Here is a 27,608-nt window from a genome sequence, read left to right on the forward strand (position 1 = left end):
GGCTCCCTCTGGGGTCCCGAGCCCCCCGGCCCCCACAAGTGGTGGCTCTGGCTGCTGGAACCTGGCTCTGCTTGTCTCCGCCGGTCGGGACGCTGTCGTGCTACCGCAGATGGGAAAACCTCAGCGTGTGTCGTGAACGCCAGTGGCGTGTCGGCGGAGTTCGGGGCTGTCGGGGCGAGGGCGGCACCTGCCCCGGGCGGTGGCCTCCACGTGCCCGGCCTGAGGAATGACAAGCCTTCGATCCCCGCGCTGGGGCAGGGTTCCTCCGCGAGAGGCCTGAGGGGTTGACAGGCCGCAGCTGGATGAAGCCCAGCGAAGAAGCCACGGGGGGCAGCGTCCACGCGTCCGACTCCTCTTACGTGCCGGTGATGGTCTGTTCTGGAGTTCGGGGTGATGGTCACTCAACGCAGCGAATATACTTAACGCGGCTGCCTCTCGGGGGCTCACAGGCCCGGGCTCCCGCACCGTGTCCTCGTTGGGGGCCAGGTCCCGGGGGCTCAGGGCCCTGGCCCAGTGTCCTTATTGGGGGCCGGGTCCCCACTGCAGGGCTGGAGAGTCTCTTGTGTCCCTGTCACCCCAGGGCTGGGCCAGCACCCTGCGGTTCCAGGGCCCCCAGCCCGTCTTCGGTGGCACATGGACCTGCCTACAAGATGCCCAGGCTCCCGGGTCACGGTCGGTCACGCCTGTCTCGCCGCCGTCCACACGAGAGTTAGCGACAGGAGACAAAACCAGCTTGAGTCCAGCCAAACATCCCCTGCACGCCCCCCCCCCCCCACGGTGGGCTCTGCTGGTCCGTGTGCGTGCACCTGTGTGTGTTTGTGTGTGCCTTGCGTGTGCACGTGCCTGTGCACGCATGTTTTCCTGTGCACGCACGCACATGTGTGCATGTGCTGGCTGTCCCCCTGGGGGAGGGGCGTTGCTGTGGGTACCGAGCCCCACTCTTCACCTGAAGACGTTTGAGGTCCCTGAAAAGACTTGACGTGTTCGAACTCCGAGCCGAGGGGGTTCAGCCACAGGCGACTCACTGCTCAGCTGGCTGTGTGACCAGCAAGGCAAACCCTTGGTGTGAGGGCTGCAGAGGGCGTGGCTTCCCCTCAGACGCCTGCGCTTTAGACACCTTTGGTCCCGCATGAAGCGTGGCCCCCGTGTGTGGCTCGCCCCTTCTCTTGTCCTTGCTCCTAAAGGCCCTCGCCCCTTCCTCGCTCCAGGCCCTCCTCCCCACCTGGGACTCCTTGAGCCAGTGTGGCCCCTCCGCTCCAAGCCGGCCACCAGGCTCCAGGCTTTGCCGACTCACTGGCCCCGGGTGCGGCCCGGCCGCCCTCCCCCCCTCCCGTTGCGCCTCGGGCGTGGGCACCTGCCGCCTGCCACCCCTTCTGTTGACGCTTTGGAGCCCTGGCGGTTCGTCAGGCAGTGGTGCTCGGTGCTGAGCTGTGCCACTCTTCCATTGTTTGCTCTGGCAAGGTTGGGTCGGAGCTGCTATTTTAAACCCGGTTTTTCGAGTTTGGGACTCACCTGTGCCGTGAACCCAGGACATGGATTCCCAGGGCCCCATGCACCTACGCTCAGAGGACTCCACGGGGAAGGTCCGCAGCCGCCTCTTTCCTGGGCAGCGGGTCCCGGAAGGGTGTCCCCGCTCCATGCTGTCCTTCGCGCGTGAGAGATGGCGTGGAGGGAGTCGCGGAACCCCAAAATCAGACCCAGCTCCTGCGAGGGGGGCTCTAGGGACCTGCACCAGCTTGCCTTCTGGGACCTGGTAAGGGGACAGGTGAGCATTAGTGCTGACACCTCAGGTTTGGGCTCCTCCTGGCAGGGGTGAGGCTGCCCTGCAGCCACCTCAGGGCCGGCAGCGCCCCAGGGGCCCAGTGGCTGGTGGGGCTGTTCACCAACCCCCCCCCCCCCCGCCCCCGCCCCGTTCCTGCAGCTGTGTGTACAATGCAGTTTAAAAATTGACTGTGTGGGCTGGTTTGTGCAGCCACGGGCCTGCAGCTCAGAGCCGTGTGTGCACTGGCTGCGTGTTCCCCAGCGTGTGCACCGGCAGCTCGGCCACGGGCCCTGGGGCGCCTCTGAGCGTGTCTGCAGCGGGGCGCACAGCAGGAGCCCCCCAAGGGCTGCAGGTGTTCTCGGCCTCGGGCGTTCACCGTGGTGCTTACTGCTGTCAGTTGTTCGTGAGCTGGTGCGCAGGCTCTCCGGGAAATACGTGCTTTCAACGTGACCTTGACGTTGACTTCTGATTCCGGGGTCTAGAGCTTGGCCGATGCCGTGGGCGCCGCCCTAGGCAGGAGACTTTGCTGGACCACGTGAGAACGTGGACAGGCTGCTTGCCACGTGTCTTCCTTCCGGACTTGATGCCCCTCCAGGGGGCCGTGGGGGCAGAGGGGTGTGGGTGAGGGCGGTGCCCGCAGGCTGGGTCCGGGGCTCTCCCCACGCCCCCCAGACCTCGTGCTGTGTGGGTGCTGCGCCCCTTGGCCTCCGTTTAACCAAGTCCCAGATGCCCGCAGCCAGAGAGCCCAAAGGTGTGTCCGAGGCCCCCAACACAGGAAGACCCCTGCGTCACAAAGAAAATCCTAGAGGTTTCCCTGATCTTTGGGGGAGGGGCGTTCTGGGAAACTTCCAGAAGGATGTAAGGCACAAAGAAGCGGAACGAATGTGGGGCTGCCCCTCTGGGGTCCTGGACTGCTTCTGAGCGCCCAGGGGCCGGGCCCGTGGATCTGGGTTTGGGACACGTCCCCGCCACACACACCAGATCGGGTGTGCACGGACGGAGGGCGATGCCCAGGTGCCAGTGGGGCCGCGGGTCTGCACTAGGCAGGTGGCGGCAGCCTGGCCACCTCCGCGGGGCTGCCCTGGCTGGGGCCCGTGCGCTCCTGTTCATCCCAGTGGCTTCCCTCCAGCCAGCGCTGGGGACCCGGGCCTTCACGTCACCTTCCGTCTCCTGTGGCTCTTGGCCTGTTCCCTAGCACGTCAGACTCCCAGGGCCAGGATTGGGTAGGAGTAGTGTCTCGACCTCTCCTGCAGGGGTGAGTCAGCTCAGCCCCTTGGCATGTGGTCAGCCACTGGCCGCGTGGGGTCACAGCTCCGACCTGACCACAGGAAGCCTCGGTGGAGGCAGGGCCTTCTCCCCAGGGCCGCCCCTCCCTGTCCTGCCACGTCCCACAGCACACTCAGGCCCAAGGTCAGACCAGGAATGGGAGTAATTTGAGGACCTCTGGGTCCTGCCGGGCATGGCTCATGCCGTGGCTCTGGTGCTGGCGTCTGTGGTGGTGCCGGCACGCCGTGGCACTTGTCACGTCGAGTTAGGTGGTTTGCGCGCTGGGAGCTTCTGGGGTCTGCCTCCGTTGCCTCCCAGCTTGTGGGTCCTAGAGACGACCCAGTGGGACACAGCTCTGGTCTGGGGGCCATGTGCTCACAGCCCAGCCACTGAGATTCCTTTGTCCGTGGGGCCGTGGCAGCATGCGGGTCTGAGGCCCAGGCTCACACACACCCTCTCTCACTGGCACACACACGCCAGGGCCGTGGCAGTGGCCCTTCCGGGGGCAAGGGTGCCCCTCCTCCGTCCCAGGCCTCCCACAGGCCAGGCCCCAGGCTGGCAGGCATGAGGGGGTCTCTGTACCCGTTGGGCTCAGGGTTGGGTGAGGAAGAGGGCTGGGTCAGCCTTGCAGGGCCTGTGGTGGGACAGCGGGGTCCCGGCTGCCGGATGAGTCAGTCGGCAGAAGTCTGCGTGTCTGGGGCCAAGCAGGCATCTGGGGACGCATCCAGTGGCCCTGAGCATCGGGGTGAATGAGCTCCGGCCGAGGCTCAGGGCCCCGCAGGGTGGGGTCCCACTTGCTCAAGCCGAGCCTGGCAGTCTGTGCTGAACAGCGGGTCTGTCTGTACGGCTCCTCCTCCCAGCCAGTGCTCAGCGTGCCCTGTGGCCCTCAGGCCAGGATGGTGTCAGCAGCCCATGGAGCAGCCAGTGAGCAGGAGAAGCGGGTCTCCCTGGAACCCCGCTGTGCTTCTGGGAGGGAAGGCGACCCCAGTGAGGCCATCCGTGCATCCAGTGGGCGGCACGACCCCGTTGAGGCTTCTCACTGAGGCCACTGCTTTCCTCTTCTGGCCGGCCTTGCTGGGGGCCAGGGTTCCCCTCGTGACTGCCCCCCGAAAGGATCCTCTGGGTCACGTGACCCCAAGGGCCTCAGGCACAAGTACAGAGGGCTCGCTGGTGTGGGCGGCACCTCAGGGACGGGGTTTGTCGGAAGTGCCCACCCTCGAGGGCAGAGCGGGCCCCCTGCTCCATCGTGTCCGCAGCACGGGGACGGTATTTGCTCCGCGAGTGGCCTCCAGGGGAGGACCGGCCGCTCAGGTGAATGCAGCCTGGCTGCCCGTTCCAGCTCTCCCCTCCGCCCTGGGTGGGGGTCCTTCGTGCCAGTGCTGGGGGGCAGCTGGGCAGCCCTGAGGGTCTTGGGAGGGAGGTGCCAGTGAATGGTCTCCGGCCTAGAGCTTGTGTCCTGTGGGCACTGACTTGGGGGCGGGTTTGGGGGCTCTGTTGACCCTGGTTGTGTCTTGAGCTGCACGGCGTCCCTCCCTCCATGGCCACAGCCTGGAACGCTCAGGGTTGTGCACCTGTCGGTCACAGTGACCACGCCTCAGGATGGAGCTGTGTGGGCCTTCAGGAGCTTTGGGAGCTTTGGGAGAAGGAAGCGCTCGGCTGAGCTCCCTGTCCCCAGAGGCCTGTCTCCTTCCCCTTCATGGAGCTGTGTGGGCCGAGTGAGGTGTTGGAGGCGCCTCGCGGCCGATTGTCTGCTACCGAGAGAGAGAGAGAGAGAGAGAGAGAGAGAGTTTGGGGTATGGGCTAATATCAGGTCACCCAGAAACCTGCAGAGCCCCGGCATGTGCCCTGCCTGCAGGTGAAGTGAGCCGTGTCCTTGACATGCAGGCTGGAAACAGCCTCTGGGTGACGGCCTGCGCCTTTGTGCTGCCACGTTCGGTTTCCTCATGTGTCTCTGGAGACGGGCCCAGGACACGTCAGTGTCCCTGAAGCGTCGCTGCTCCAGAAAAGGTGTTTGGAGAGCTGTGCCACACGCTCCGATTTTCCCCAGAGGCCCTCGTGAGGTCAGCCAGGCCTGTGCACCTCGCATGCCTCCTCGGGCACCCTCACCTCTGGGGCCTGCAGCCAGGTCTCGTGTTTGCCCCAAGTAACGCAGACGTTTGTTGGCCCTGGTGGCAGCTGGGCCCAGAGTGGGCGGGGGGGGGGGGGGGCAGTTGTTGGGGGCTGTGCGTGAGAGCGAGATGCGGGAAGAGAGGCGCGTGTGCTCGCGCTCGCTCGTGGGCTTGAGGCGGCCTGTTTCTCTGTCGTGAACCTGGGCTCAGTGCCGACGCTTGGGGACTGGGACCCCTCAAAGTCACCCGGTGATTGTGTGCTCGAGGCCTGGCCTCCCTTGTCATTCTAGAATCTTCTGTCTCACTTCGCTGGCGCCATCAGGAGACACGGTGCCCTCTCTCCTGCCCCTGGCACACTTCTGCCTGTGGGCCCAGGCGCCTGCACCCGCCTCCAGCACCCTGGTCCCCTGCCACAAGAGGGGTGCAGGGCGGAGGGCCTGTCACGCAGAGTGCTTAACTTTGCTCTCTTCTCTGCCCTCCTGCCTTTCCAGGAGACGTTCTCTTTCAGATGGCTGAAGTCCACAGGCAGATTCAAAATCAGTTGGAAGAAATGGTGAGACCCCAGGGTGGGAGGGTCAAGGGCAGGCGGGCAGGTAGGCAGATGGGCAAGGGCAGGCAGGCAGGCCGGTCAGAGGTGAAGGGGAGAGCCGGCTGTGCACCGTGGCCACATGTCCACCTGGGGACATTGCATAGTGGCCGTGCTCAGAAAGGTGTGGACGTGCTTTAGGCCCAGGACAGGAAGTCACATGCTGGGGAGGAGGCTCACTGTGGGGACCAAGAACATACAGAAGGACACGGGGGCACAGGGCCCAAGTCAGACAGGATCCCACAGGGGCCAGGTGGGGACACAATGCATGATGGGCCTGGGGAGCAACATGCTCCCAGGTCATACAGGCCCAGCCAGGATCCAGCGGGTCTAAAGCGAGGGGTCACTCAGGCCTTTCCCAGTTTGCATTCAAGCCCGTGGCTCAGGTCAGCGCGAGGAACTCCCCAGAGCGGGCAGGGACAACAGGGAGCTGTTTCTGTCCCCCGCACCCCCCCACTGGGAGCGGAGTCCCGAGGCTATCAAAGACCAGAATGGTCTGACATCCTGACCGCTGTTCGGCTGTCAGTCCTGGAGCCTCCCGGCTCCTCTGGGCCCACCTGTCTGTGCAGGGTCACCGGCTGAGGGATGAGACAGGCCCCTTTCCCCTCGGGGTGGCCAGCGTCCCGGGTGCTGTGGTGGCCGTCCGCCTCTCCCGGGCTCCCTGCCCCCTTCCCTGCCTGCCTCCTGCCCCGGCCCGTGCCTCGCGTGGTGCTGATGGCCGTGTGTTCTGTCCGTCCGCAGCTGAAGTCTTTCCACAACGAGCTGCTCACACAGCTGGAGCAGAAGGTAGAGCTGGACTCCAGGTACCTGAGCGTAAGTAGCTCTGCCCACGCCTGTCGGGTCACCCGTGCTGGTTCCCCCGCCCCCGTGCACGGGCTGTCGGCTCGCTGGGGGCTGGCCTTCCGGCAGGGTCTCCGCGGGCCTCCGTGGCCCGGTGGGCGGCGGGGGGGGGTGGGGGGCGGACACCTGCCTGTCCTGCTGGCCCCCCGCAGCTCACTGCTTTGGGGAACGACAGTGGCACGGTGTTGCCACCCGCAGAGCCTGCACATTCTCCCTGACCTGCCGTAATTTCACCGTCGTCCCCCCCGAGGGTGCCTGTGCTGCCATCACCCTCCGCCGCGGCTGCGGGGCATTATGTGCCGGGCTCTGGCGGGTGTGTGACAGGACTTCACGCCCTGGCTCTCGGTGGCACAGGAGGGGACGAGGCGAGACCCGGTTTTCATCTCTGGGAGCAGAGGGCCCCCGAGGCCCTGGCCTCGCCCTCCCCTCTCGGCCCGCCGTCCCTCGGTGCTGGGGTGGCGGCCGCCTTGGCGGAGAGCGGGAAGGGCCGGCCGCTCACGGGTCCCTGCTCTGTGTCGTGTGCTTGAACCACAGGCTGCGTTGAAGAAATACCAGACGGAGCAAAGGAGCAGGGGCGATGCGCTGGACAAGGTCCAGGCCGAGCTGAAGAAGCTTCGCAAGAAGAGCCAAGGCAGCAAGAACCCGCAGAAGTACTCGGACAAGGAGCTGCAGGTAGGGCCCGGCCGGTGCCGCGGCGGCCTCTGTGGGTTCGGGGCAGCGAGCACCGCCTGTCCTGGAGCTGGCGCGCGGCCGGTGTGGCCCTGCGGCCCCCGCCCTGCTCCCGCCTCCTCCGTGGGGCACCGGAAGGCTTGCCACCAAAGGAGCAGAGAGACCCCGGGGACAGCTTCCTGCCCTGTTGCTCTGGACTCTGCCTCGGAGGCGGACCCCAGACCGACAGTCTAATCGGCCTGTGGCCGCCCGGCCCCGGGACCGGGCCCAGAGCCCTCATGGGCAGACGCTGGCCAGTCAAGCGTCTCAGCAGCCCCGCCGCGAGAGGCAGATGGCACGGGAGGGGCCGGCGCTGGTGCGGCTTCCCTCACTGTTGTGCCCGGCCCGGCAGGCATCGTGTCCTGAGCAGGGCTAGGATTTAGGACAGCGCGGCCCGTGACGGGCACGGGCCCAATACACCTGATTGGCCGGAACCCCCCGGCCGGTTGACACAGATCAGGCCCAGAATACCCAACCCCCGAGGTCACACGACTCGGATAAGGAGGAGACAAAACAGGACGCCGTCGTGTCCAAAGGAAGCCTCAGGAGAACCTGTCCCAGCTGCTTCAGGGGAAGCGCCGCGGGGACGGGCATGAACCCCTCACCTCCCGGGGCCCCACCCTTCGTGTCAGCCGTCAAATCGGCACCCCTGAGGTGCGCCGCGCGCCCCTGCTCTGGGGCTCCTGTGTGCGCACGCGCGTGCTGGGGTGCCGGGCCGTGTGTGCATGCGCGTGTGTCCGGGTCCCACTGCCCACGGGGCCTTGGCCACAGGCGGGAACTGACTGGTGGGCCGTGGGGCACGCAGAGCACGCGCCCTCCCTGCGCATGGTGCCGATGAGAGAGGCCCACCTGCTCCCCGATGCGGTCCCGCCTGGCGGGGAGCACGGACCGGGCAACAGCGGGGCAGAGCCGTCGCCCTGTGTGCAAAGCGGCTCAGCCCCGTGAGGGAGGGGAGGCCCCTGTCGCAGGGCAGCGGCGGGGACAGCCCTCCTGCTGCTCTCAGCGCGCCTTTCCTGCCTTTCCCGTCTCGGGCTTGCCCGTGGCCCGTCACTGACCTGTAGGGCTGCCACCGGAGACCGTCTGGCTGGGTCCCTCGCAGCCCAGCCCTGTCGGGGGCCAGTATGAGGCTGAGGGGTAGAGAAAGCCGGAGGCCATCTGGCTGGGGGCGGGGGCGGGGGGACCGGGAGCCTGCGCGCCCCTCTCCTCGCGGAGCCACCGCCGCACGTGGACGGTGAGGCGGTGTTGAGCGTATCCGTGCAGCCGTCCCCACCCCCCGTTTTAGAGCATTTCCGGCACCCCAGAAACGAAGCCCTGCCCGTCAGCAGTTGTCCCCTCCCCCAGACAGCCAGCAGTCAGGTGTGGGCGTCTCGCGGGAACGGGGTCACCCGGGGGTGGCCTTCTGCGCGTGGCCTCTTGCGGTCGATGCAAGGCTGTCGGAGCCCGTCCGTGCTGTGGCCTGTGCTGCACTCCCCTGTCCGGCCCTGGTGGAGGCTCTGAGCCCCGGAGATCCTCCAAGGGTCTGCAGCACGAGGGTAGAGGGAGGGTGTGTCAGCGCCTGGGTGGTGGGGGGGGGAGTGGGGGAGGGGGGAGGGGGGGTGGGTTACGCCTCCTCCACAGGGAGCCTGGGGCCACCGACCACCCCCACCCCCCCTCCCTGGGGAGGAACCCGGCTGTGCGCTGAGCCTGTTTGGGTTGGTTTTTGCCTGGGGGCTGAGGTCCTGGCCCACACAGGGAAAGGGCCCATGACTTTTCCCACCAGGAAGAGTGAGGACCCCCCCCCCACTTCTGCTGTCTCTGCCTCCGTTTTCCAGGGTGCCTGCCCCACGCACCCTGTGTTCCGAGGACCAGCTCAAGGGGCTGGGTGCTATGGTCAGGCCAAGCTGCCGTTCACAGCACCCCCAACCAGGACACCAGGAGTTCTGCCTGGGGGGATGTCACGGCCACAGACTCACTTACAAGCGCTTAATTCTTGTGTTCACAGTTCGCGGGGGGCTTTAGAGATTGTCCCCAACCCCCAACCCCCAACCCTAAGGAAGAGCTGGGAGAGGCAGGTGTGGGGGTGGGAGTCTGACCTGTTGGGCCCTTGGGCCTTCGTCCTTGAGCTGACAGGAGATGGGCAATGACCCCAGGCAAGGGGGGTGACCTGGGTTCCAAACACAGATGAGGCCTTTCTTTTCCCGCTCCTTTGGAGACTGTTTTGCTCCCAGGAGGCTCTCCTGTCCGCAGGGCCCTGCACCGGGAGGCCCGGCCCTATGCAGCCCGATGGACAGCATGTGCAGGTGCAGGCAGGTTCTGCACCCCGGGACTCACACGGGGGGCCCTCCCGGGGGTCCTCAAGCTGCACCAAAGCCCCTGTCCTGACAGGCTCCTCTCGGCAGAGCAGGGGGCTCCAGCGAGTGATTGCAGGTGTGGGTCTGCTCAGTGCTGTGGAGAGGGGGGTGGTCTGTCCTGAGCCCTGATTGCTGGGATCCCCTGGCTGCCGCTGAACCCCCAGCCCCCACGTCCTCCCTCCCCGACTTGAGCTTCGTGTTTGCAGAACCCTCGGCCAGGGAGAGCAGTGAGGCTGCTCGCCAGGCAGGGGCCCGACCCTCGGAGCCCTTGGCAGGCAGTTCTGTGCCCTCCAGGGAGGCCGACTGGCCCAGGAAGGGCCCCCACACGCTCTGTCCTACCCCGAGGCCTCTGGGCCAGTGGCCAGGCTGGTGGCCCGAGCTGCACCAATGACAGGCCGTGCAGGAGCGGTGGTCACTGCCTGTGGAGCGGGGGAAGGTAGGGTTGCGGAAGACCGAGAGCGTCCGTCTGTCTGTCAGGGGCAGGTTCCCTGTGAGTGGGACTGGGTCAGAGCCGGCACTTTTCAGGAACTGCTGGTAATTGAGACTGTGTTTTGGGATTTCCACGAAGAGAACTGATTTAATTATAGGTCAGGCCACAGGCGCTCGCAGACATTTGGGGCACTAAGTAGGACGAGGGCTCCATCTGGAAGCGGGGAAGGTGTGCTGGTGCTGTGCTCACGGCCAAGGCCACCGCCCAGACCTCCTGGCACCCGCGGAAGTGCCCGTCTGTGTGAAGGGGGCCGGAGGGCACATGGCTGGCGAAGGGCGCGCTGTGGCGGCAGGCCTCATGCAGCCACCCTGAGCCTCTGGCCTTCGGGCCTCAGCTGCTGTGTCCCCTCCCAGGCAGGCAGGTGTGAGTGGCTACACCATGGCCTGTGTCGGGGCCCTCAGAGCTTCTGGGTGATTCTGAAGGACAGCCAGTCCCGCTGGCCGTCTGGTGGTCCCAAGGGCTTCTGAGTGAGGGTCTGGGAGGCTAGTATGAAGTGTCGTACTTCCGTCCCTGCAAACCCCGTAGGGCCAGGGTCAAGATCTCTCCTGTTTCTACCATTTGTCTCTAGCCGCAGCCCTGCTCTGACTAGAACGTGACTGAACACCCTCCAAGGGGTGTCGTGACTGGTAGAAAATCCGGGGACGCGTGTTGGGTGTGTGGTGGGCTGGGGGCCACAGACAAGCAGTGTGTCCTTCCCAACCTGTATGCGGGCTCCGCACTCGGAGGGACGGGCTGCCAAGACCCCAGGCAGTGTCATGGCCCCCAAAGCAGAGGTGAGCGGCCGGGAAGAGAGAGCTGGAGACAGAGTGGCGGACCCCTGCGCAGGGTCACCCGCGTGTGGGCCAGAGCTGCGGCCGGAGCACAGGGGGCCATGGGCAGCCTCGTCCTTGGACCCCCTGATTGGGCAGCGTCCGGCTTTTGAGGAGGGCAGAAGGGGCTGGGGGGCTGCAGGGAGCGCCGGCCGGATCCCCCTCCTGTGCGATGTGGCTGTGGGAGGAGCAGTGGCTGAGGCCCGGCTGGCCGGTTGTGCTGGAGGAGAGCAGGCCTACCTCGGGAGCCCGTGGGGCAGGCTTTCCTTGGGGCCCCCGGTCACTTTGCTCCCCCGCTCGCTGGGTTCGCGTGTTCTGGGAGGCACACACGTCTAGATCTCAGTCTGGGAAAGGGGGAGATTTGTTCTATTTAAAGGGATGCGTAATTAACAAAGCGAAAACAAAATAACCATAATTTAGATCTTCAAAAAAGATAATGGCAGAGACTGGTCCGTTAAGATGTGGCGTTTGACGCCCTGCTGGTGGTTCAGGACCTTTATGGGTCTCTTGCTCTCACTTTTAAAAAGCTCTTCGACACCAAAGGCAGCCTGTGGACGAAACCGCTGGCCGCCGCAGTGCAGGCGTTTACCTTCCTCGGAGGTAAATCGGGGGCCCTCGCCGGGGGAAAAACCAGTGTGGGAAACAGAGACCGTGTTCCCCTGTCAGGGCTTACATGTCCAGAGGTGCAGGGGCTCAGGGTCCCCGGGACAGGCCAGCTGGGGAAGGACAGTCTGTTCCTCTGAACTTGTTGGGCCACTTCAGGCCCCACACCTCTCCCGTGGCTGCCCACTCACCCCCAGTTCTCCCGATGGAGCCGCGCAGGGGCTACGGCCCCGATGGCACTGGGAGTGATTTGGAGCACCTGCAGCCGTCAGAGCTGGAGGGCACCTTGGAGAATAGTGTTGGGCACATGCCCCTGCCATTTCACACCCCGGAATGTCTGTGTTCAGAACGTGAACAGCAGGGAGCTTCGGTCTTAATGACGTGCATTGTAATAAATTCTTAATAATCTTCAAACAGCACGCTCTGTTTGAACGTACATAGCACGTCACTTCGACGTGTCATCGCTGCGGGAAACGTTGGTGAGGTACGTCACGTCCTTTTCCTGTTGAGTCCGTGAACTCGGGTGTGGACTTTGAGCTGTAGAGCCTAGGTGGCTGCAGGAGGCAAGGGCTCCCCTGTTGGGAAGTGCCAACAGGAGTGACAGGGTTCGGCCCCTTCGCTTCCCACGTGGGGAAGCCAGGACCCAGAGGGCTTTGCAGCCGAATAGGGTGACCCAGTGGAGCCGGTGCCGTAGCCCAGTCCAACCTGCAGGCCCGCGGGCAGAGCTCCCCCCAGACCTGGAGGGTGTGGGTCCCTGAGGGCTGGCCACACAAGGCCATGGCTCGGGTTTGCCGAGACCCGTCCCCTTGGGGCTCCGGGACAGGCTGATCTGTGGGCCCTAAGCCTTTGTCAGAGCATCTGGCCTACTGGTGTGGCCATAAGTGGCCCCACGCTCCTTCCTGGGCCTCTGGGCACACGGGACGCTGGGCATGGGGGTGCCGTGGGCATGCCATGTGCTGGGGCAGGCACGAGCAGCTGGGGTCTGATGACAGCAGTGAGCCCTTTTGCCAGAAAACGGGAACCCCTGGGGCTCAGGGAGTCCTTCCCCCCCCCACGGGCCTGTGGTGGCCTCAGCCCTGAGTCTCGCTCTGAGCTCTCTTGTCGAAATGAAACGTTAAGGGTCCAGCCGTGGCCCAGCAGATTGAGGCTGGTTGAGGCTTTGTCCGCCGGCCTGTGGCGCCACGTCCGTCAGCCTGGAGAAGGGGCGCGGGCCAGCTCGGCGAGCCCCAGGGCGCCGCTGGCTGTGGCCAGCGGGTTCCCCGTCACTGAACGCAACGCGGGCTTCCGATTTTTGCTGTCCCTTCCCTGAATATCACGGCCGATCGGGTTCCTTCTGGTCTCCTGGGAGTAGTAGTTGCTGGCAGTGACAGCTGAGGGCCAAGAATTCCACTCTCATTCATGAGCCGTGGGGACCGACAGGGGCAGAGTCAGGTGTGTGAGAAACGTGGGAAAACCACAGCGCGGCCATGTCGGAGGAGGTAAAGGGAGCCGTTTGTTCTTGAGTGCCCCTCCCCCACCTCTGAGTCACCGCCCGCTTTGGAGAGGAGACATATGTTCTGATCACTTTTGTCTTCTCGGATTACAGGGCTGTTCAGCCCAGGGTGACTAAATGGGAGCATTCTGTGGTCTTAAATGCTTTCAGCTGGGTGTTTCTATAGCACTGTCACCATAGCACCGCCAAGCCGGGAGCAGGAGAGGCGGGAGTAGAGAGCCGGCCACAGCACCCACCTGCCCGCCTGCCCACGGCGGGGACAGGCTCAGGGCCATTTCCAGCAGCCCGTTGCTAAGTCGTCAGAAGTGTGGGGCCAGGCCGAGTTCTGTCCTCCACCGGCAGAGCCAGAGCGGCCTGGACCCTGTGGGTGGGGCGCCCTCTGCTCTTCCCCCACCCCTGGGGTGGGGGGGAGGGGGAGGGGAGGGCCCTTACTTGCCCAGATTTCCAGGGTCTGCCCCCCGGGAAGTTGTGGTCTCTCTCCGCAAGGGGCAGCATCCTGGGAACGGAGAGCTGGCTGTCGTTCCGGGAAGGAAGAGACAGTCCCGCGTCCCCACCGACGAGGGATCTGCCCTGGGGCAGCCGGACAGCCCAGGGGCCCCTCGGTGGTGTAGCTCAGGAGGCTGTCCCGCCTGCTCCCCAGGACGCGTGGTCCCTGGGGGTGATGGCACCTCTCGGGGCAGTGCTCTCCACCTCAGTCCCACGCCCCCCGAGGCCTACGCTGCCCCTGGCTGTTCACGGGGCTTGATGGAATAAATGGAAATCTTAAAAATAATCCCCCGCTCCCTCCCCCCGTGGGAGGCCACCAGACCCCGATAATGGGGCCAGCGCCCTGCACCGCACAGGCCCGGCGCTCGTGGAGAACACTGCTGTGAAAGAGGTACCACAGCCTAAAAACCCAGAAACCATCTGCAGGTGGGACAGCTGGCTCGAGGGGCCGCGGTTCGGAAGGAGCTGTCCTCAGCTGCATGCTCAGGGCGAGCAGACCCAGGGGGCCCCGCGTCCCGGTTTCCGCGCTGTCCTGTGCTAACCGTTCACGGTGGCCCCTCTTTTTCTTCAGAGTCCCCGCTAGATGACGGCTGGCATGGAGGCCGGTGCTCTGGGCAGCCTCCCCTTGGGCCTCCCTTCACGAGGCTGCGTGCCGAACTCCGTGCACTAGCTGTCACCAGGCGTGGGCCTCCATGTGCCTGGCTCACCCCCAGCCCGCCGGCCTTGAAGGCCTGGCCGCTGCTGAGTTGGTGGGGACGCTACAGCGGCCCCAGGGAGAGCAGGAGGTGGGGGCACGAGGGAGGTGGGTTGGGGGTTTTCCTGGGGGTTAAACCCTGATCTCCTCCTGGAACCTTGCAGAAACTTCTCCTGAGGCTGCCCCCTTATGCAGCTCTCGGGCACTGGGCTGAGTCCCTGTGTGTGGAGTCGAGGAAGGGGTTGTGGGCTAGTGGAAGTCGGTAGGGTCACGGCAGCGTCCTTGACAGGCCCTGGGGGAGTGTGCATGGGACCTTCCAGGCGACATGAGCACTGGGTGCAGGGGGACGGGCGCCTCCCCTCCCCTCCCCTCCTGGTGCACACGCCCTTCCAGCCCCTTCCATCCATCGGGTGTTGTCTCCTGGGCCTCTGCCCCCACCCCCCGCCGCCCCTCCCTCACAGGCACCTCCCGGGGCCCCTAGAAGTGGGTGCGGGTGTGAGCAGTCCCCTTGGCAGGCACCCTCTTCCCGGAGTAGCCGGGTGGCATCTGAGGAATGGTGCAGGGGAGCCTCGGCCGCCGTGTCCCCCACCCCCAGGGGCGCCGCACACCTGGAAGCCTCCCGGAAGAGCCGCCATGCAGGGGAGGTCCCGCGGGGAGCACGTTCCAGAACCGGAGGAGTCGTCCTGGGGCAGCCCTGAGGAACAGGGTGGAGGAGGGGAGAAGGGGGAGGAGGCAGCAGGGCTCGGGGAGCAGAGCAGCAAGCCCGCCAGGGGGGCCTCTTACCTGTGTTGAGACTTTTCTCCCAGGCTGGCAGGGGTTTGCCATCCTGGTCCCCTCCCCTTTCCGAAGGGAGCCCCTTCTCCGCTGCAGAAGTCCCTCCCAGCAACCTTCCTGTGCTTCTGTGCTCCCGGGGGGGGGGGGGGGGGCGGCCACGCTGCCACCCTGCAGGGGTCTCTGTAGCCCGGGGGTCTTTCCTGGAGCAGCCCCACCTCTGGCAAGAGCCATCCCGGGTTCCCTCAGTCCCTTGGGCTGCAGGGCCCTGTGGCCATTTGGAGGGCTGAGGCCTACTCCTCACGACTGTGGCCTCCGTGGGGCTGGGGGCGACGGGCTGCCCATTTTGAGGCCCATTTAAGCTGCCCTCGGCGTGGGGAGGTAGGCGGTCTGCGGGGCAGAGGGAACAGGCCCCTGGGTTTTGGTGGCCCGGACGGGCAGGCCTTGTCGTGGGGCGTCGTGGCTCCCTCACGCTGGCCGAGCCACGCCCACAGGCCGGTCCTTGCCCCCCACCCCCCCCACCCCCCCACCCCTCCAGCTGAGCGAGGCTGGGAAGGGAGGCGGCGGCGGGAACAGCCTGTTCTGCTCACCTCCTCCGGTCGCCCACGTCAGCTCAGCACCGCCTACCCTCTCTGAGTCAGAGCCGGGCGGGGGAGGCGCCCCTGGAGGCCGGGCTGGCCCCTGCCAGAGGTGGGGCTGCTCCAGGAAAGACCCCCGGGGGCTACAGAGACCCCTGCAGGGCAGCAGCGTGGCCGTGCCCCCCCCCCTCCCCCGCCCCCTGGGAGCAGAGGAAGGGAGCTGGAAGGGACTTCTGCAGCCGAGAAGGGGCTCCCTTCGGAAAGAGCCCAGACCCCAGAGACCCCAGCGCACGGACGCCCTGGAGAGGGCGCTGCGAACCCTGGCGGTGTGCGTCTGGGTGCTCCTGCCTCCCTGTGACGGCTGCCTGCAGTCCTGAGGGTGCTTTGTTTCTGGAAGTTTCCAGCAAAATCGGAATGTTCCCGTGCGCCCCAGCATCAAGCAGTGTCTCCTGCGTCCCCTGCTCACCCCCGCAGGGCCTGGGTGTCTCCTGCGCTCGCTGCCCACCTCTGCGGGGTTGGGTGTGGATTAGTCATTCTTGTGCACACGGTGCCCGGTGCGCTTTCCCGCTCCACTGTCGGGGTGGCTTTAGATGCTCGGAGTCAGCACCCACAGGAGGTGCCACGCTGCCACCGGGTCCCACCGTGTGACCCGCCAGCACGGTCCCCACGTGTATGGCTGCTGGGGCACTGAGGGGACAGGGGTCGGCGAGACACAAGCTCCTGGGGGACCGAGGTGCAGTGGGCTGGGGGGCGGCCCTGGTGTCACTTCTGTCCTCACCCTCTTGGCTCGAGTGAGCTGTGGCCGAACCCCAGCAGTGGGCCGGTGGGAGGTGCCTCCACCCCTAGCTGAGCCTGACCCTGTGCCGTCCCCCCACGCTCTCTCCTGCCCCGCAGTACATTGACGCCATCAGCAACAAGCAGGGCGAGCTGGAGAACTATGTGTCGGACGGCTACAAGACCGCGCTCACCGAGGAGAGGAGGAGGTTCTGCTTCCTGGTGGAGAAGCAGTGTGCCGTGGCCAAGAACTCCGCCGCCTACCACTCCAAGGTGGGGCTGCTCGCGGCGCAGGGGCAGGGTCCTCGTGGGCTCAAGTGGACCGGCTCCCTGGCAGACATCGGGGGCCTGTCCACCCGAGAGCTGTGATGACAGTAATTCTGTGCATTGAGGCTGTCCCCAGGGACAGCGTTCTGGTCAGAAAATCCCCAGGGTAAACGCTGCAGACGTTTTGAGGCCTTTCTCAGAAACTGCCAGCTGCTCTTTTAGGGACAGTGGCACCAAAGGGTCTCCTCTGAGGAGGGCTAGGTCCTCGGGGAGGGCTACGGTATGGGGAACTTGCAGGCCAGCATTGCGCTGGAGGCTGGCGAGCCCCAGAGGCCACAGCCCCCCCCCCCCCCCCCCCCCCCCCCCCCCCCAGGAACAGGCAGATTCAGAGGAGCCCCCGTTCATAGTCCTTAATTCAGAGCCGGGGTGGGAACATATCTGTCCACTGGAACATTCCAGAGCATTCCAAGAGCTCAACCGGTGTGGTGAGAAACCCCAGTTCACATCCTTTTCCCACAAAGGTGCCTGTGGGGCAGCAAGGTAAATGCACATTCACACACGTGTGCCACATCTAAGACCTGCCCTCTGGTCCCCGCAGCCTGGGCAGGGAGGAGGTAGACGCCCCCCTCTGCCTGCCCGGGCCTACACGAGGGCCTGTGCGCAGGTGCAAGGCAAGTATGGCGAGGAGAGCTGGCGAAGAGAGCCGCGTCCCCTGTGGGAGCTGGGAAGGCTCCCCGGGGCAGCCTCGCCAGCAGGCTTTCCAGAGCAGGGGGGGGCACCCCGGCCTCACTCCAGGCTGCGTTGTGGCGGACGTGTGCGCCCTCTGGTGGCGGTCTGGCGGTATGGCAGGTCAGGGAGAGCGCGGGGACGGAGGGCAGGAAAGCCATGGTCCCCGGGGAGCTGGACCCAGCCCTCCCTAGCGGGTTTAGAGAGGCACAGAGGTTGGGGTACCAGGGCAGGACCTCCCAGGCGCTTCCCAGTAGCAGGCCACCGGGCGCCTCCTACAGACAGAGCTGTTGTCACCGGTTGGGAGCCCCAGCTGGCCAGCCACCTTAGCTGTGGAGCCCTTCTGAGGGTCACACGCTGAGCCTGGGGTTGCCCCCATTGGTGCCAGGCCCCTGTTGGCCCGCCTTGTCGCCGCCACCCAGAGCTGTCACCCGTTTATGTCAGCCGGGGCCCAGAAGCACTTTGGGCTTGTGGTGGTCCCACACAGCAGCAGCCCCGGATGTGTGAGCCAACAGACAGCCATGTTCAGTCAAACTTTATTTGTGAAACACCCGGCCAGCCCTCGGGCCTTGGCCCGCGGGTCCCTGGTTCAGACCAACAGGCGGTGGAGGCCAGGATCTGCTCACAGGGGCCATTTTCCAGCTTCCTCCAGCTCACCCCACAGACGCCCCCTCCCTCCCAGACACAGGTCAGAAGTGGGAGGGCGAGTGGGGAGAGGCAGAGACGACAGCTGCTTCGTAGGTCTCCGAGACAGCCGTTGCCCTGAGCTGACGAGCACTGCCCCCAGGAGCTCCGGGCTCTGTATGGGACTCCGGTTATGGCGTCGGCTGCGGGTCAGGCGGCCCATAGCGGCCACGGTGGGCCCCCGGCCCTGGACCTGCCCGTGTATTGGGCACAAGGCCCCAGATGGGCTACAGGGAGCCACAGGCTGCTGGCTGCCCCTCCCATGCTGGGACTCCCCACTACACCGTCCTCGCCACTCCTCGCCACTCCATCCTTTGTTAGGGCCCTGCATTTGTGGGCCTGGCTGGGCCCCGGGCACACCCCGGTGCACACCAAAGGGACATCTGGGCTCTTGGGCCCCTGGGTGCGGGGGCAGGAACACCTAGCACCCTGCGTCTCCCAAGTGCCGCCGGACGGGACCCTGCCTTCCGCATCCTCCCCGTAGCCTGGCGTGACTGCAGCTAGGCCCCGGGTGCTCTGTCCCTTTGCCATCTGGTTTCTGGCCCTGGGGTACCCCGGGGTGACACTCTTCCCGGGACTTCACGGTTGCCCGTGGAGGCTCGGCCCATTTCGTGCCTGAGTGTGAGCCACTGTCCCTCTTTCTTTCTTTGGGGGTCCCTGCCCCGGTTGGACCTTGGTTTCATCTCAGCCCCAGTGGCCCCTTCAGTACACGGCTCACTGCAGCGTACCAGCCTCTCTCCCGGGTCGGGGTCAGGGACTCACAGGTGGCCCATCTGGCTGTGAGTCACCACCTGGTGAAGAGCAGCCCTTAGCCTTAGACAGGTGACCCCACCTGGGGTGGGACGCGTCTCCAGGGGGCCGCGTCCAAGGTGAGCGCGGCCCGGCGGGGCGGGGGGGGCCCGCCCCCGGGGGGGGGGCCGGGGGGGGGGCCCCCCCCCCCCCCCGCTCTGCCCCCGCGTGTGCCCAGCCACAAGCCTGCGGCCGGCCCTGACCCCTCCCTGCTTCCTCTGCTCCAGGGCAAGGAGCTGCTGGCACAGAAGCTGCCGCTGTGGCAACAGGCCTGCGCCGACCCCAACAAGATCCCGGAGCGCGCGGTGCAGCTGATGGCCAGCAGCAACGGCTCTGTCCTCCCCAGCGCCTTGTCGGCCTCCAAGTCCAGCCTGGTCATCTCAGACCCCATTCCGGGGGCCAAGCCTCTGCCGGTGCCCCCTGAGCTGGCCCCGTTTGTGGGGGTGAGTCCACAGCTTCCTGGGTGTGAGAAGACGGCCCCCACCCCTTGCACCTGGGGCGCCCTCACCAGGGTGAGGGGTCTCCACGCCGGCCTCACCTGACCGGGCCCTCCCGTGACGCCGCCCCTCCCCCCCCCCCCTTCTCAACAGCGGCTGTCCGCCCAGGAGAGCGCGCCCGTCATGAATGGCGTCTCAGGCCCTGATGGCGAGGACTACAGCCCCTGGGCCGACCGCAAGGCCGCCCAGCCTAAGGCCTCGTCCCCACCACAGTCACAGAGCAAGCTGAGCGACTCCTACTCCAACACGCTCCCCGTGCGCAAGAGCGTGACTCCGAAAAACAGCTACGCTGCCAGTAAGGGCTCGGACGTGTCCCTGGGTGTACCGCGCCCGTGGGGAGGTGGGGAAGGTCTCCAGAACCCCGGGCACGTGTGCTCCTGTGCAGCACCCCTGCGCCCGCTTGGAGATACCGTCCTGGGCCCTCGGGCTTCGCCCGGCCCTCCTCGTTGTCTCTGGCAAGCCGCAGGCCGTGACCGCGATAGGTGGGGCCGTGCCAGGACGCCATCGGCTCAGCCTGTGATGGCAGCATGCGGGTGATGTCCGACCGGGCTGTGATGGACGGCGGGATGCCCCCACCCCTGCTACTGCCCGGGTCCCTGGACTGTGCCTCCCCATCCTGTGGCCGGCAGCCCGCCCCTTCCCCCAGCCCGTGAGCGCCTCCCGATGACGGATGGGAGAGCTGAGGCCAGGCTCCGGCCCGGAATCCCTGCAGCTGGTGGGCGGCGGTCCGCGGCTGGATCCTTCCTGAGTCTCTGTCCAAATGGCCCTGGAGGCTGGCGAGCGTCCCCTCCAGGCCCACCTGGGGCCTTCTAGCATCTCGCCACCAGGCGGCCGAGCCGACAGGCGTGCGGTCAGTCCCCTCACTCCTGCCCTGTCGTCCCGCAGCTGAGACCAAGACCCTGCCCCGCTCCAGCTCCATGGCAGCCGGCCTGGAGCGCAACGGCCGCATGCGAGTGAAAGCCATCTTCTCCCACGCGGCCGGGGACAACAGCACCCTGCTGAGCTTCAAGGAGGGCGACCTCATCACCCTGCTAGTGCCCGAGGCCCGTGACGGCTGGCACTACGGGGAGAGCGAGAAGACAAAAATGTAAGTGTCCGTAGGCCGGGCCCTCCCCGCCAGCCGTCGGGGCCTCTCGGGCCGCCGGGACTCCGATGAGCTCAGGGACACCCCCTCCTGACCCTGCAGCCTCCAGAGGTCCTGGTGGCTCTGGCTCCTTCCCAGCCTGATTATCCCGCCATGGGCCTTCAGTCGGAAAATCTTTGTGGCACAGACGTGACCGCACCTCAGAACCACAGCCTCCTGTCTCTTGCCAGCCCGTCACCCTCACTGCCCACGTCACCCACTTGGCCCGGGGCCCCGTACACGCACACCGCGGCCCGTCTGGCGCCTTCCCTGCTGTCGGGTGTACGGCTTCCCAGTTGGCCGTCAGCCCCAAAGCCTTCTGCTGTCCCCAAGTCCGTTTCGATCAGCCTTTGTGCTGGGGTTCTAGAAGCCACACGGTCACGTTTTGGGAGCTGCGTCCTCACGGCCTCACTGAGCACATCGTGCAGAGGCTGCACCGGCATCTCGCATTCACTGCGCCTCAGGACCGCCTGGCCGGGTGCTGCCCCTTCCCCACCCCCCCACCCCCACTGTCATCCAGATGTTTCTGGATGCGGCTGTTGGTGGCGTGGGAGGCTCCCATCCCGGAGCAGAGTCAGCCCTGACGTTTCGTCGGCCCCCAGGCAGCCACACCATCTTGGGAGGGGGCGAGGAACAGGGAAATCGGTAGGGAGCCTCAGTCCCGGACACGGTACCCGTCTCCCCCCGCCAGACAGCTTCTCGGGTGTCGGCGCCCCCACTCAGCGTGGCTGCCTGTGGCTGTGCGGCCAGAGACCAGCCCTGCCCAGGGGTCCCCAGCCTCCCGTCCAGTGGCTCGTATGAGCTCCCTCTGCAGACGGTCGCAGCCCGGCAGGGATCCTGGGGGCCGGAACCCCTCGCCCCCCCCCCCCCCCCCCCCCCCGCCCCCATGCTGGCAGCCCGGCCCTGGAGCCCTCTCACCCGGCCTTGTCTTCCAGGCGGGGCTGGTTTCCGTTCTCCTACACCCGGGTTCTGGACAGCGACGGCAGCGACAGGTTGCACATGAGGTGAGTGTGCCGGCCCCGGCCGCTGGCCCCTCGCTCCACAGAGGCTGCCGTGAGAGCAGGGCACTGCGGGGGCACCTCTGCGGGCGGCCCCCGCTCTCTGCTCGCGGTGCTGCCCCCACGGCCCGCACGGAAGCGTTTGAGGCTCCTGGGGTGTGTGGGTGCAGGGTGCTCTGTGAGGAGGGTCTGCGGGCCCTGGGGGTCACCCGGCGCTGGGTGGGGCGGGGGTCGCCGAGGGGCTCACGGGCTGCGGGACGTCCCTCCCGCCGCCCCTCCGGGCCCCGTCCACCGGCTCAGGGAGGCCGAGGCCTCCGTAGGGGGCCCAAGGGAGGCGGGGGAGGTGGAGGGCCAGAGGGGGGCCGGGGCGGCCGGGCCCCTAAGCACCACCCCCCCCTCCCCCCACAGCCTGCAGCAGGGAAAGAGCAGCAGCACGGGCAACCTCCTGGACAAGGAGGAGCTGGCACTGCCACCGCCCGACTACGGCACGTCCTCGCGTGCCTTCCCTGCCCAGACGGCCGGCACCTTCAAGCAGAGGCCCTACAGCGTGGCTGTGCCTGCCTTCTCCCAGGTGAGCGCCACAGCAGGGTGGAGGGGGGCCCGAAGGGGCGACCGGCAGGCACCCTCTACAGACGCGGGGCTCCGATGAAGGCACGGCGGCCCCTCTGCCTGCCCTTCCCTCCGCCGGGGCGGTGGTGGCGGCCATGACGCCGCCCCGGACCCCAACTCTCGGGAGGAGCCTGGGTGTCGGCGAGGAGCCCCCTCTTCGAGGCTGTCGGGCTTCGGCGGTCGTGGGTCCGTGTGGATGTGAGCGCCTGCACGTGAGACCTGTGCTGTGGCCGGAACCTTTCCGTGTGCGTCTGGGTCTCTGGAGACAGGACCAGGCACTCATGCCCGGGCCACCCAGGCCAGAGGCAGGAGGGCATGTGGGTCTCACGTGGAGGGCGTGATGTTGGTCTCAAAGCCCAGGTGGGACTGGGGCGTGGCTGTGGAGGGTACTGCTGGGACCCCCACCGCTCTGTCTGGGGAGGCTCACAGGGTTGGAGGAGCCCAAGGCTTCTAGAACATCTGCTGTGGCTGTGGTGGGAACCGGGGCCAGCAATGCGTTCTGGGTCCCGATGTCCAGGATTGAGCCCCAGCTTACGGGTCGGCGCGCTCCCACCCCCCTCGCCCCGGGCAGCAGCAGCGAGGAGAAGAGAAGTTTTTCTGAGATCTGGGCAGCATGAGTGAAAACCAAGGATCTGGGTTGACGGAGGCCGTGGGGAGCGGTGTCACGGGTGGGCGGGGCCCAAGAAGGGCCCCGCCCAGCCCCGTCCAGAGCAGCCTCGCCCCTGTGAGGGGGGTTGTTGCCCTCGAGAAGCTCACTGTCACACAGCGAGAACGAGAACGTGTAGTTTGAGATTAGGTGGTGGGAAGTGCCAGACTGGGGAGGTGTGGCTAAGGCCCTTGGATGGAACCTTCCAGAGAAGGTGAGACTGGGGCTGGCGCTCAGGGAGAGGCCGATCCAGCCTGGGAGAGGCGCGGCACCCCGGAGTCACCAGGCCAGCCTGCCCCATGCGGCCCCACCTGGGCCCCCCCCCCCCACACACACACACAGCTGGCTGGGCCCAGGCGGGTGTGGCCCTGCTCCTCCCACCTCCTGCTCTCTGGGTGTGGTTTTGGCCCTGAGACAGCTAACACCCCTTGACGGCCCTAGGCCAGGCGGCAGAGATGTGGTGGCTGACCAGCCCCCGTCCCTCAGCCCCACACCCCCGAGGCCAGAAGCCACAGCCGGTGTCTGGGGCTGCAGGAGCCTGCTCGGCCTTGCCAGGCTCGCTTTCCTGCCCAGCCATCACCCCTCCCCGCAAGTGGCACCGGTTCCGTCCCTGGCGCGGCCCCGCTACCTGCCCAGAGGCTTCCACGCAGCCCCAGCCTCACCTGCCTTGGTGCTCCTATTAGGTAACCTGCAGGTGTCCTGGGGCCCCAGCCCACTCACCTCGGGAGTCGCGTGTGGGAGGGGCCAGCACCTGGACTGTCTGTGTGTGCCCGTGAGCGTGAGCTCATGTCATCCCGTGATCTGCCGCTGGCCAGATGAGGAGATGCCCCCAACGCACTTGGGAGGTCACCGCTGTGCACGTAGGAGGGGCCCTCCGTGCCCTCGGCTACGGGCAGCGCCTTGCCCTGCAGACCCCACTTCACCCCCAGAACCCCCAGCCTGACCTGTGTTGCTGTTTCTCCCCAGGGTCTAGACGACTACGGAGCGCGGGCTGTGAGCAGGTAAGGGGCTTTCACGTGTGTCCTGGGGCGCTGGCGTGGGGGGAGCTGGCCCCTCTCACGGGCCCTCCGGGGCCAGCTCCGCGAGATCGGGCTGCAGACTGTGGAGGCCCCTCTCCGGGGCCTCTCTGAGCCACGGGGGTCGCGGGGCAGTCGCGCACGGTCCTGGGAGGTCGCCTTCATGCTCTCACCCCTGGGTCGGTGGGAGCGGGCCCTCCACCGCGGGAGCCTACCTGCTTCTGTGCCCACCACGGCCCCTGAGCTCCCGGCCTTCCAGGAAGCCCCTCAGCCGGGTTCTGTCGCGCCCCCCTCTTCCTTCCTTCCTGGTGGCCAGGCCTGCGTCGGCCAGCGGGGTGCGGCCCGCCCCTGGGCTCATCTCCCCAGAACCAGCCCAGGCTGTCCCGTCCCCCCCCCCACCTGGGCTCGGCCCGCGTCCCGCCTTTCCTCCAGGGCCGGGCAGCCGGCCGACCCCAAACCGTGGGCAGAGCCGCGGCAAGAGAGGCGTGCGGCCTGGCAGTGTCCTGTGCTTTGTCCCACAGCGGCAGCGGCACGCTGGTGTCCACAGTGTGAGGACGCTGACCACGGGCGGCCGCCGCTCGGAAGAGTCCCCCCCCATCTGTGTGGTCTCCATCGGTTCCCTCCTCTGCTCTCGTTGGTTTGTTCTCGGGTTGTTTTTCTTTCCCAGCTGCCCTCTCCCCGCCTTTTGGTTGGTGACCCCAGACTCTGAGATCCCCCAGGGTCCATGGTGCTGCCCCACCTCTGCTCCCCGTGTTTACACGCCCCCGCCCCCGTGTGCCCGCCGGGCAGGAGGTGCCGGCGGGGCAGCGGGGGCAGGGCGTCCTTGCCTCTGCTCCGCGTCTGCCGTGTTCACGATGCACTGTCCCCTTTTGAAGGCTCACCACGAGCCAAGTCTAAAGTTTGAAGAAAAAGAAAAATCTAAAGAAAAAAAAAAAAAAAGACAAGAAAAAAAAGAAAAAAAAGAAAAAAAAAGAAAAAAAGCAAAGAAAAACCGGAAAAGGACTCTTCTTTCCTGAACCACAAAAACATATGCATGGACTCCGCTGTACGTACTGTTATTCTGTATCTGACTCCCCCAGCGGACGCTGGCATCTGCCAGGAAAGGGAAGGTGCCGGGAGCTCCCGGAGGTCACGGCCCCGCGGGCGCCCTCCCGAGGGCCGCGCGCACCCACGGAGGGGCTCGTGCCCGGCTCGGGGGGCCTCCTGAGGAAGCTGGCCGCTCCTGTGAGGGAGGCCACAGCCCCCGGCCCCCACCCGGCCCAGCAGGCCGGGCCCCTGAGCGCTTCCTTCTCCTCGGCCACCGTCGGAGGGTGTACAGAGTCCAGAGCGGGGGGGTGCGCCCCCCCCCGGCGCGGGGGGGGGGGGGGGGGGGGGGGGGTCGGGAGCAGGCGCCGCCCGGCCACACTCGGACATTCCAAAGACCTCCAGAGACCACCCCCACCCCCACGTGTCCTGGAAACCGCTTCACAGCCTCGTGAGGGAGTCTCGGCCCCCAGGCTGCTCCGGGCAGGGTGCGGGGCTGGCCCCGGGGAGGGCGGCTTTGGGCCCCCCCGCCCGCCCGCACCCGCCGCCTGGGGGAAGCGGGCGGTCCCCGCCCCCCCCCCCCAACCTCCCCGAACACTCTCGTCTTTTTGTGTGTCTTGCTGACCAGAAACAGACACGCTGGGCTCAGTGGCCTCTTCACACCCCGAGTCTGGGAAGTGAGCGAGGGCACGGCCCCGCTTGGCCCTTCCGCCGAGGGAGCCCCTGTGAAGCTGTGGACGCTCCTTTTTCTGATGTGATTTAACAAAACCCTCCGGCCGCTCTCGTGTGGACTAGTGTTTGTGAGAGAAGCCGCTCGAGACACAGACGGACCCGTTTTCTATTCGAGGAAAAAACAAAGCCAGAACATGGACCCGTGTGAACAGCCTTCCGTGTTGGTGTTCTCGTTTTGCTCACAGCTCTCAAATCCAGGGGATTCCATGCTCAATGGATGAATGTAGACACAAAACTGCAAAACTTGTATGAACATGTAAAGTGCTGAAAATATTTTTCCTGTTTTCTTTCCTCTTTTTTTTTTTTTTTAAACTCTGAATTGTGCCCTGTACCGCAGTCGTTTGAATAAAAGTTTTATTTATTGCATTGATCTTGGTGTGGCGCCTCCTTCCGGGTCCACCGCGTGGGATCGGGGCCGCGCGTGGGGCCCGGCCGCCTCGGCCGGCTGGCCTCCACAGAGCGACCGAGGCGCGCCCCTCTCGGGTCCTGGGCCGCATGGTCGGGTCGGGGGTGGGGGGGGCGGCGCACCTGCCCGCCGGCTCGCCCCTCTCTTCCCGGCAGCCACGGGACAGCGCTGTCCCCCGCGGCCGGGTCTCGCGCTCCTGGCGGGTCTTCTGGCCCCAGGTGTCTCCCCACGTCCCCCTCGGGGGACGCAGACCCCTTTTCCGCACCCACCTGCCCCAACTGAGCCCTTGTGTTTCCTTGCAGCGCCGATGTGGAAGTGGCCAGGTTCTGAGCCGCCCCTGACTAGAGTTAGTAAGTTGCCCGGCTTTCTCACGCTGGCCGGTCTGCCTTCCCAGCGGCTCTGCAGACCCCGCGGCCTCGGCCCTGGCGGGCGGGGACGGGGCGCGGGGGTCTGCCGAGCCTGCCTCTGCTCTGGGCTCTGGGCTTTCGCTTCCCCTTGGATCGCTCCTCGGGCTCTGGGACTTGCTGCCTCTGTCTGGAAGCTTGTGGGCCTGACTGGCTGCCCCCGCTGCACCCCAGCGCCCACGGCACCTCCCTGCACCGCTGGCCTGGTCCGGCCCCGGCCCTCTGCCTCGGTTTCTCTCTACGGGGCGCTTCGGCCACAATCAGGGTGAAGCCCGGTGATCGGCTGTGAGGCCAGCTCTGGGCTCCTTTGGCTGAGCGTCCCCTCAGGCCGCGCCTGTGGGTGTGGGTGTGAGCCCGGCCTGGCCGGCTCCCTGGTTGGTGAGCCCTGGGGAGATCTGGGTGGGCCTCGGGGACGGTGCCATGGCTCGTGCCCGCATGAGGGCCTCAGGCATGCCGGAGCAGGAGCACGTGCCTGGGCCGCTGGGGCAGGTGGATATACGGTGGCCCTGGTGCCCGCTCTGCCCGGACTCGCATGTGCCCCAAGGGGCGCCAGGAGGCTGCGCCAGGCTTTCTAGATCGGGCCTGCACCACCGCGTGTGGGTGCCCTTGTGGGCCTGCTACAGCCAATCCTGTGACGGCCCCTTCCTCTCCACCCTGGGACAGCCAGCACCCTGGGCCCCGGGCCTCGGTCAGGGTGGCGGTGCCGCCCATCTGTCTCTGCCCCCGCCACCCCGGGACACTCATCTGCGTCCTTTGTAGCAGATGGTGCTCACTGGACCCCACTGGGCACCAGTGACGTGGCCCCTCCAAGGGCAGTGGCTGCTCCCAACAGGTCCTGGACTCCCTCTCCTTTCACTGTGTCTGAGCTACAGTGTGAGGAGTTTCTGGAAGATTCTGGAGACCAGTGCTCCTGGAATTTGAGGACGGGCAGGGTGAAAATGCCTTCGCTGCCTCTAGGCTCCCCTTCTTCCAGGATGCAGAGAGGCTTCCATTTCCACCCCCCCCCCCCCCCCGACGCCCCACCTCTGCCCCTGCCGCCCCCATCGCTCTGAGCTGCAGGCCTGGCCTCTGCCTGGGACCACGTCCCCTGGTGTAGGACGGGGCCCTGGGGGCACAGTGGGCATCAGCACAGCGCCACCAGCCAGCCTTCCAGCCGCAGAATCAGCCTGGCTCCAAGATTCGACTGGGGGCGGGGTCCCAAAAGCCCCCTGGGTCGGTCAAAGCACTCTGACCAAGCCTGCCTGAGGTGTGGCCCTGGGGGAACCGAACGACAAGGATCCAATCCCAGAAGGGCTGAAGTCCTGAAGGCATGGCAACCACTTTGGTCTCAGAAGAGGAAGTTCAGGAGGAAGTGGAAATGCACCCCGGCCGCTCCCTCACTCTGCTCCAGG

At 66.4% G+C, this 27,608-nt stretch overlaps 1 protein-coding gene and 1 long non-coding RNA gene across 6 annotated transcripts in view; one reads left to right on the forward strand and one right to left on the reverse strand.

The window, feature by feature from the left end:
- Nucleotides 1–27,608, forward strand: part of BAIAP2 (BAR/IMD domain containing adaptor protein 2) — a 63,209-nt gene that overhangs the window by 33,068 nt on the left and 2,533 nt on the right. Inside the window, exons 4-14 of one of the 5 annotated variants that reach the window (XM_040456624.1) lie at nt 5,628–5,689; nt 6,464–6,535; nt 7,097–7,234; nt 16,418–16,570; nt 18,991–19,206; nt 19,354–19,555; nt 20,146–20,347; nt 21,319–21,387; nt 21,790–21,952; nt 23,603–23,637; nt 26,116–26,163. In XM_040456624.1, coding sequence (XP_040312558.1) covers nt 5,628–5,689; nt 6,464–6,535; nt 7,097–7,234; nt 16,418–16,570; nt 18,991–19,206; nt 19,354–19,555; nt 20,146–20,347; nt 21,319–21,387; nt 21,790–21,952; nt 23,603–23,637; nt 26,116–26,143 — 1,340 coding nt within the window. In that variant the 3' untranslated portion in view covers nt 26,144–26,163. Of the gene's footprint in view, nt 1–5,627; nt 5,690–6,463; nt 6,536–7,096; nt 7,235–16,417; nt 16,571–18,990; nt 19,207–19,353; nt 19,556–20,145; nt 20,348–21,318; nt 21,388–21,789; nt 21,953–23,602; nt 23,638–24,173; nt 25,774–26,115; nt 26,164–27,608 lie in introns of those variants that run through there. The other 4 variants (XM_040456625.1, XM_040456623.1, XM_040456622.1 and 1 more) reach the window with 4 other exon arrangements.
- On the reverse strand, nt 11,243–14,309 carry LOC121018034 (uncharacterized). The gene is made up of 2 exons (XR_005784997.1): nt 13,427–14,309; nt 11,243–12,872 (listed from the first exon to the last, which is right to left on the reverse strand). It is a non-coding gene; the product is annotated as an uncharacterized LOC121018034 (long non-coding RNA).

The sequence above is a fragment of the Herpailurus yagouaroundi genome, unplaced genomic scaffold (genome assembly GCF_014898765.1).
Source record: "Herpailurus yagouaroundi ecotype Mexico unplaced genomic scaffold, PumYag 217, whole genome shotgun sequence".
Lineage (NCBI taxonomy): Eukaryota > Metazoa > Chordata > Mammalia > Carnivora > Felidae > Herpailurus > Herpailurus yagouaroundi.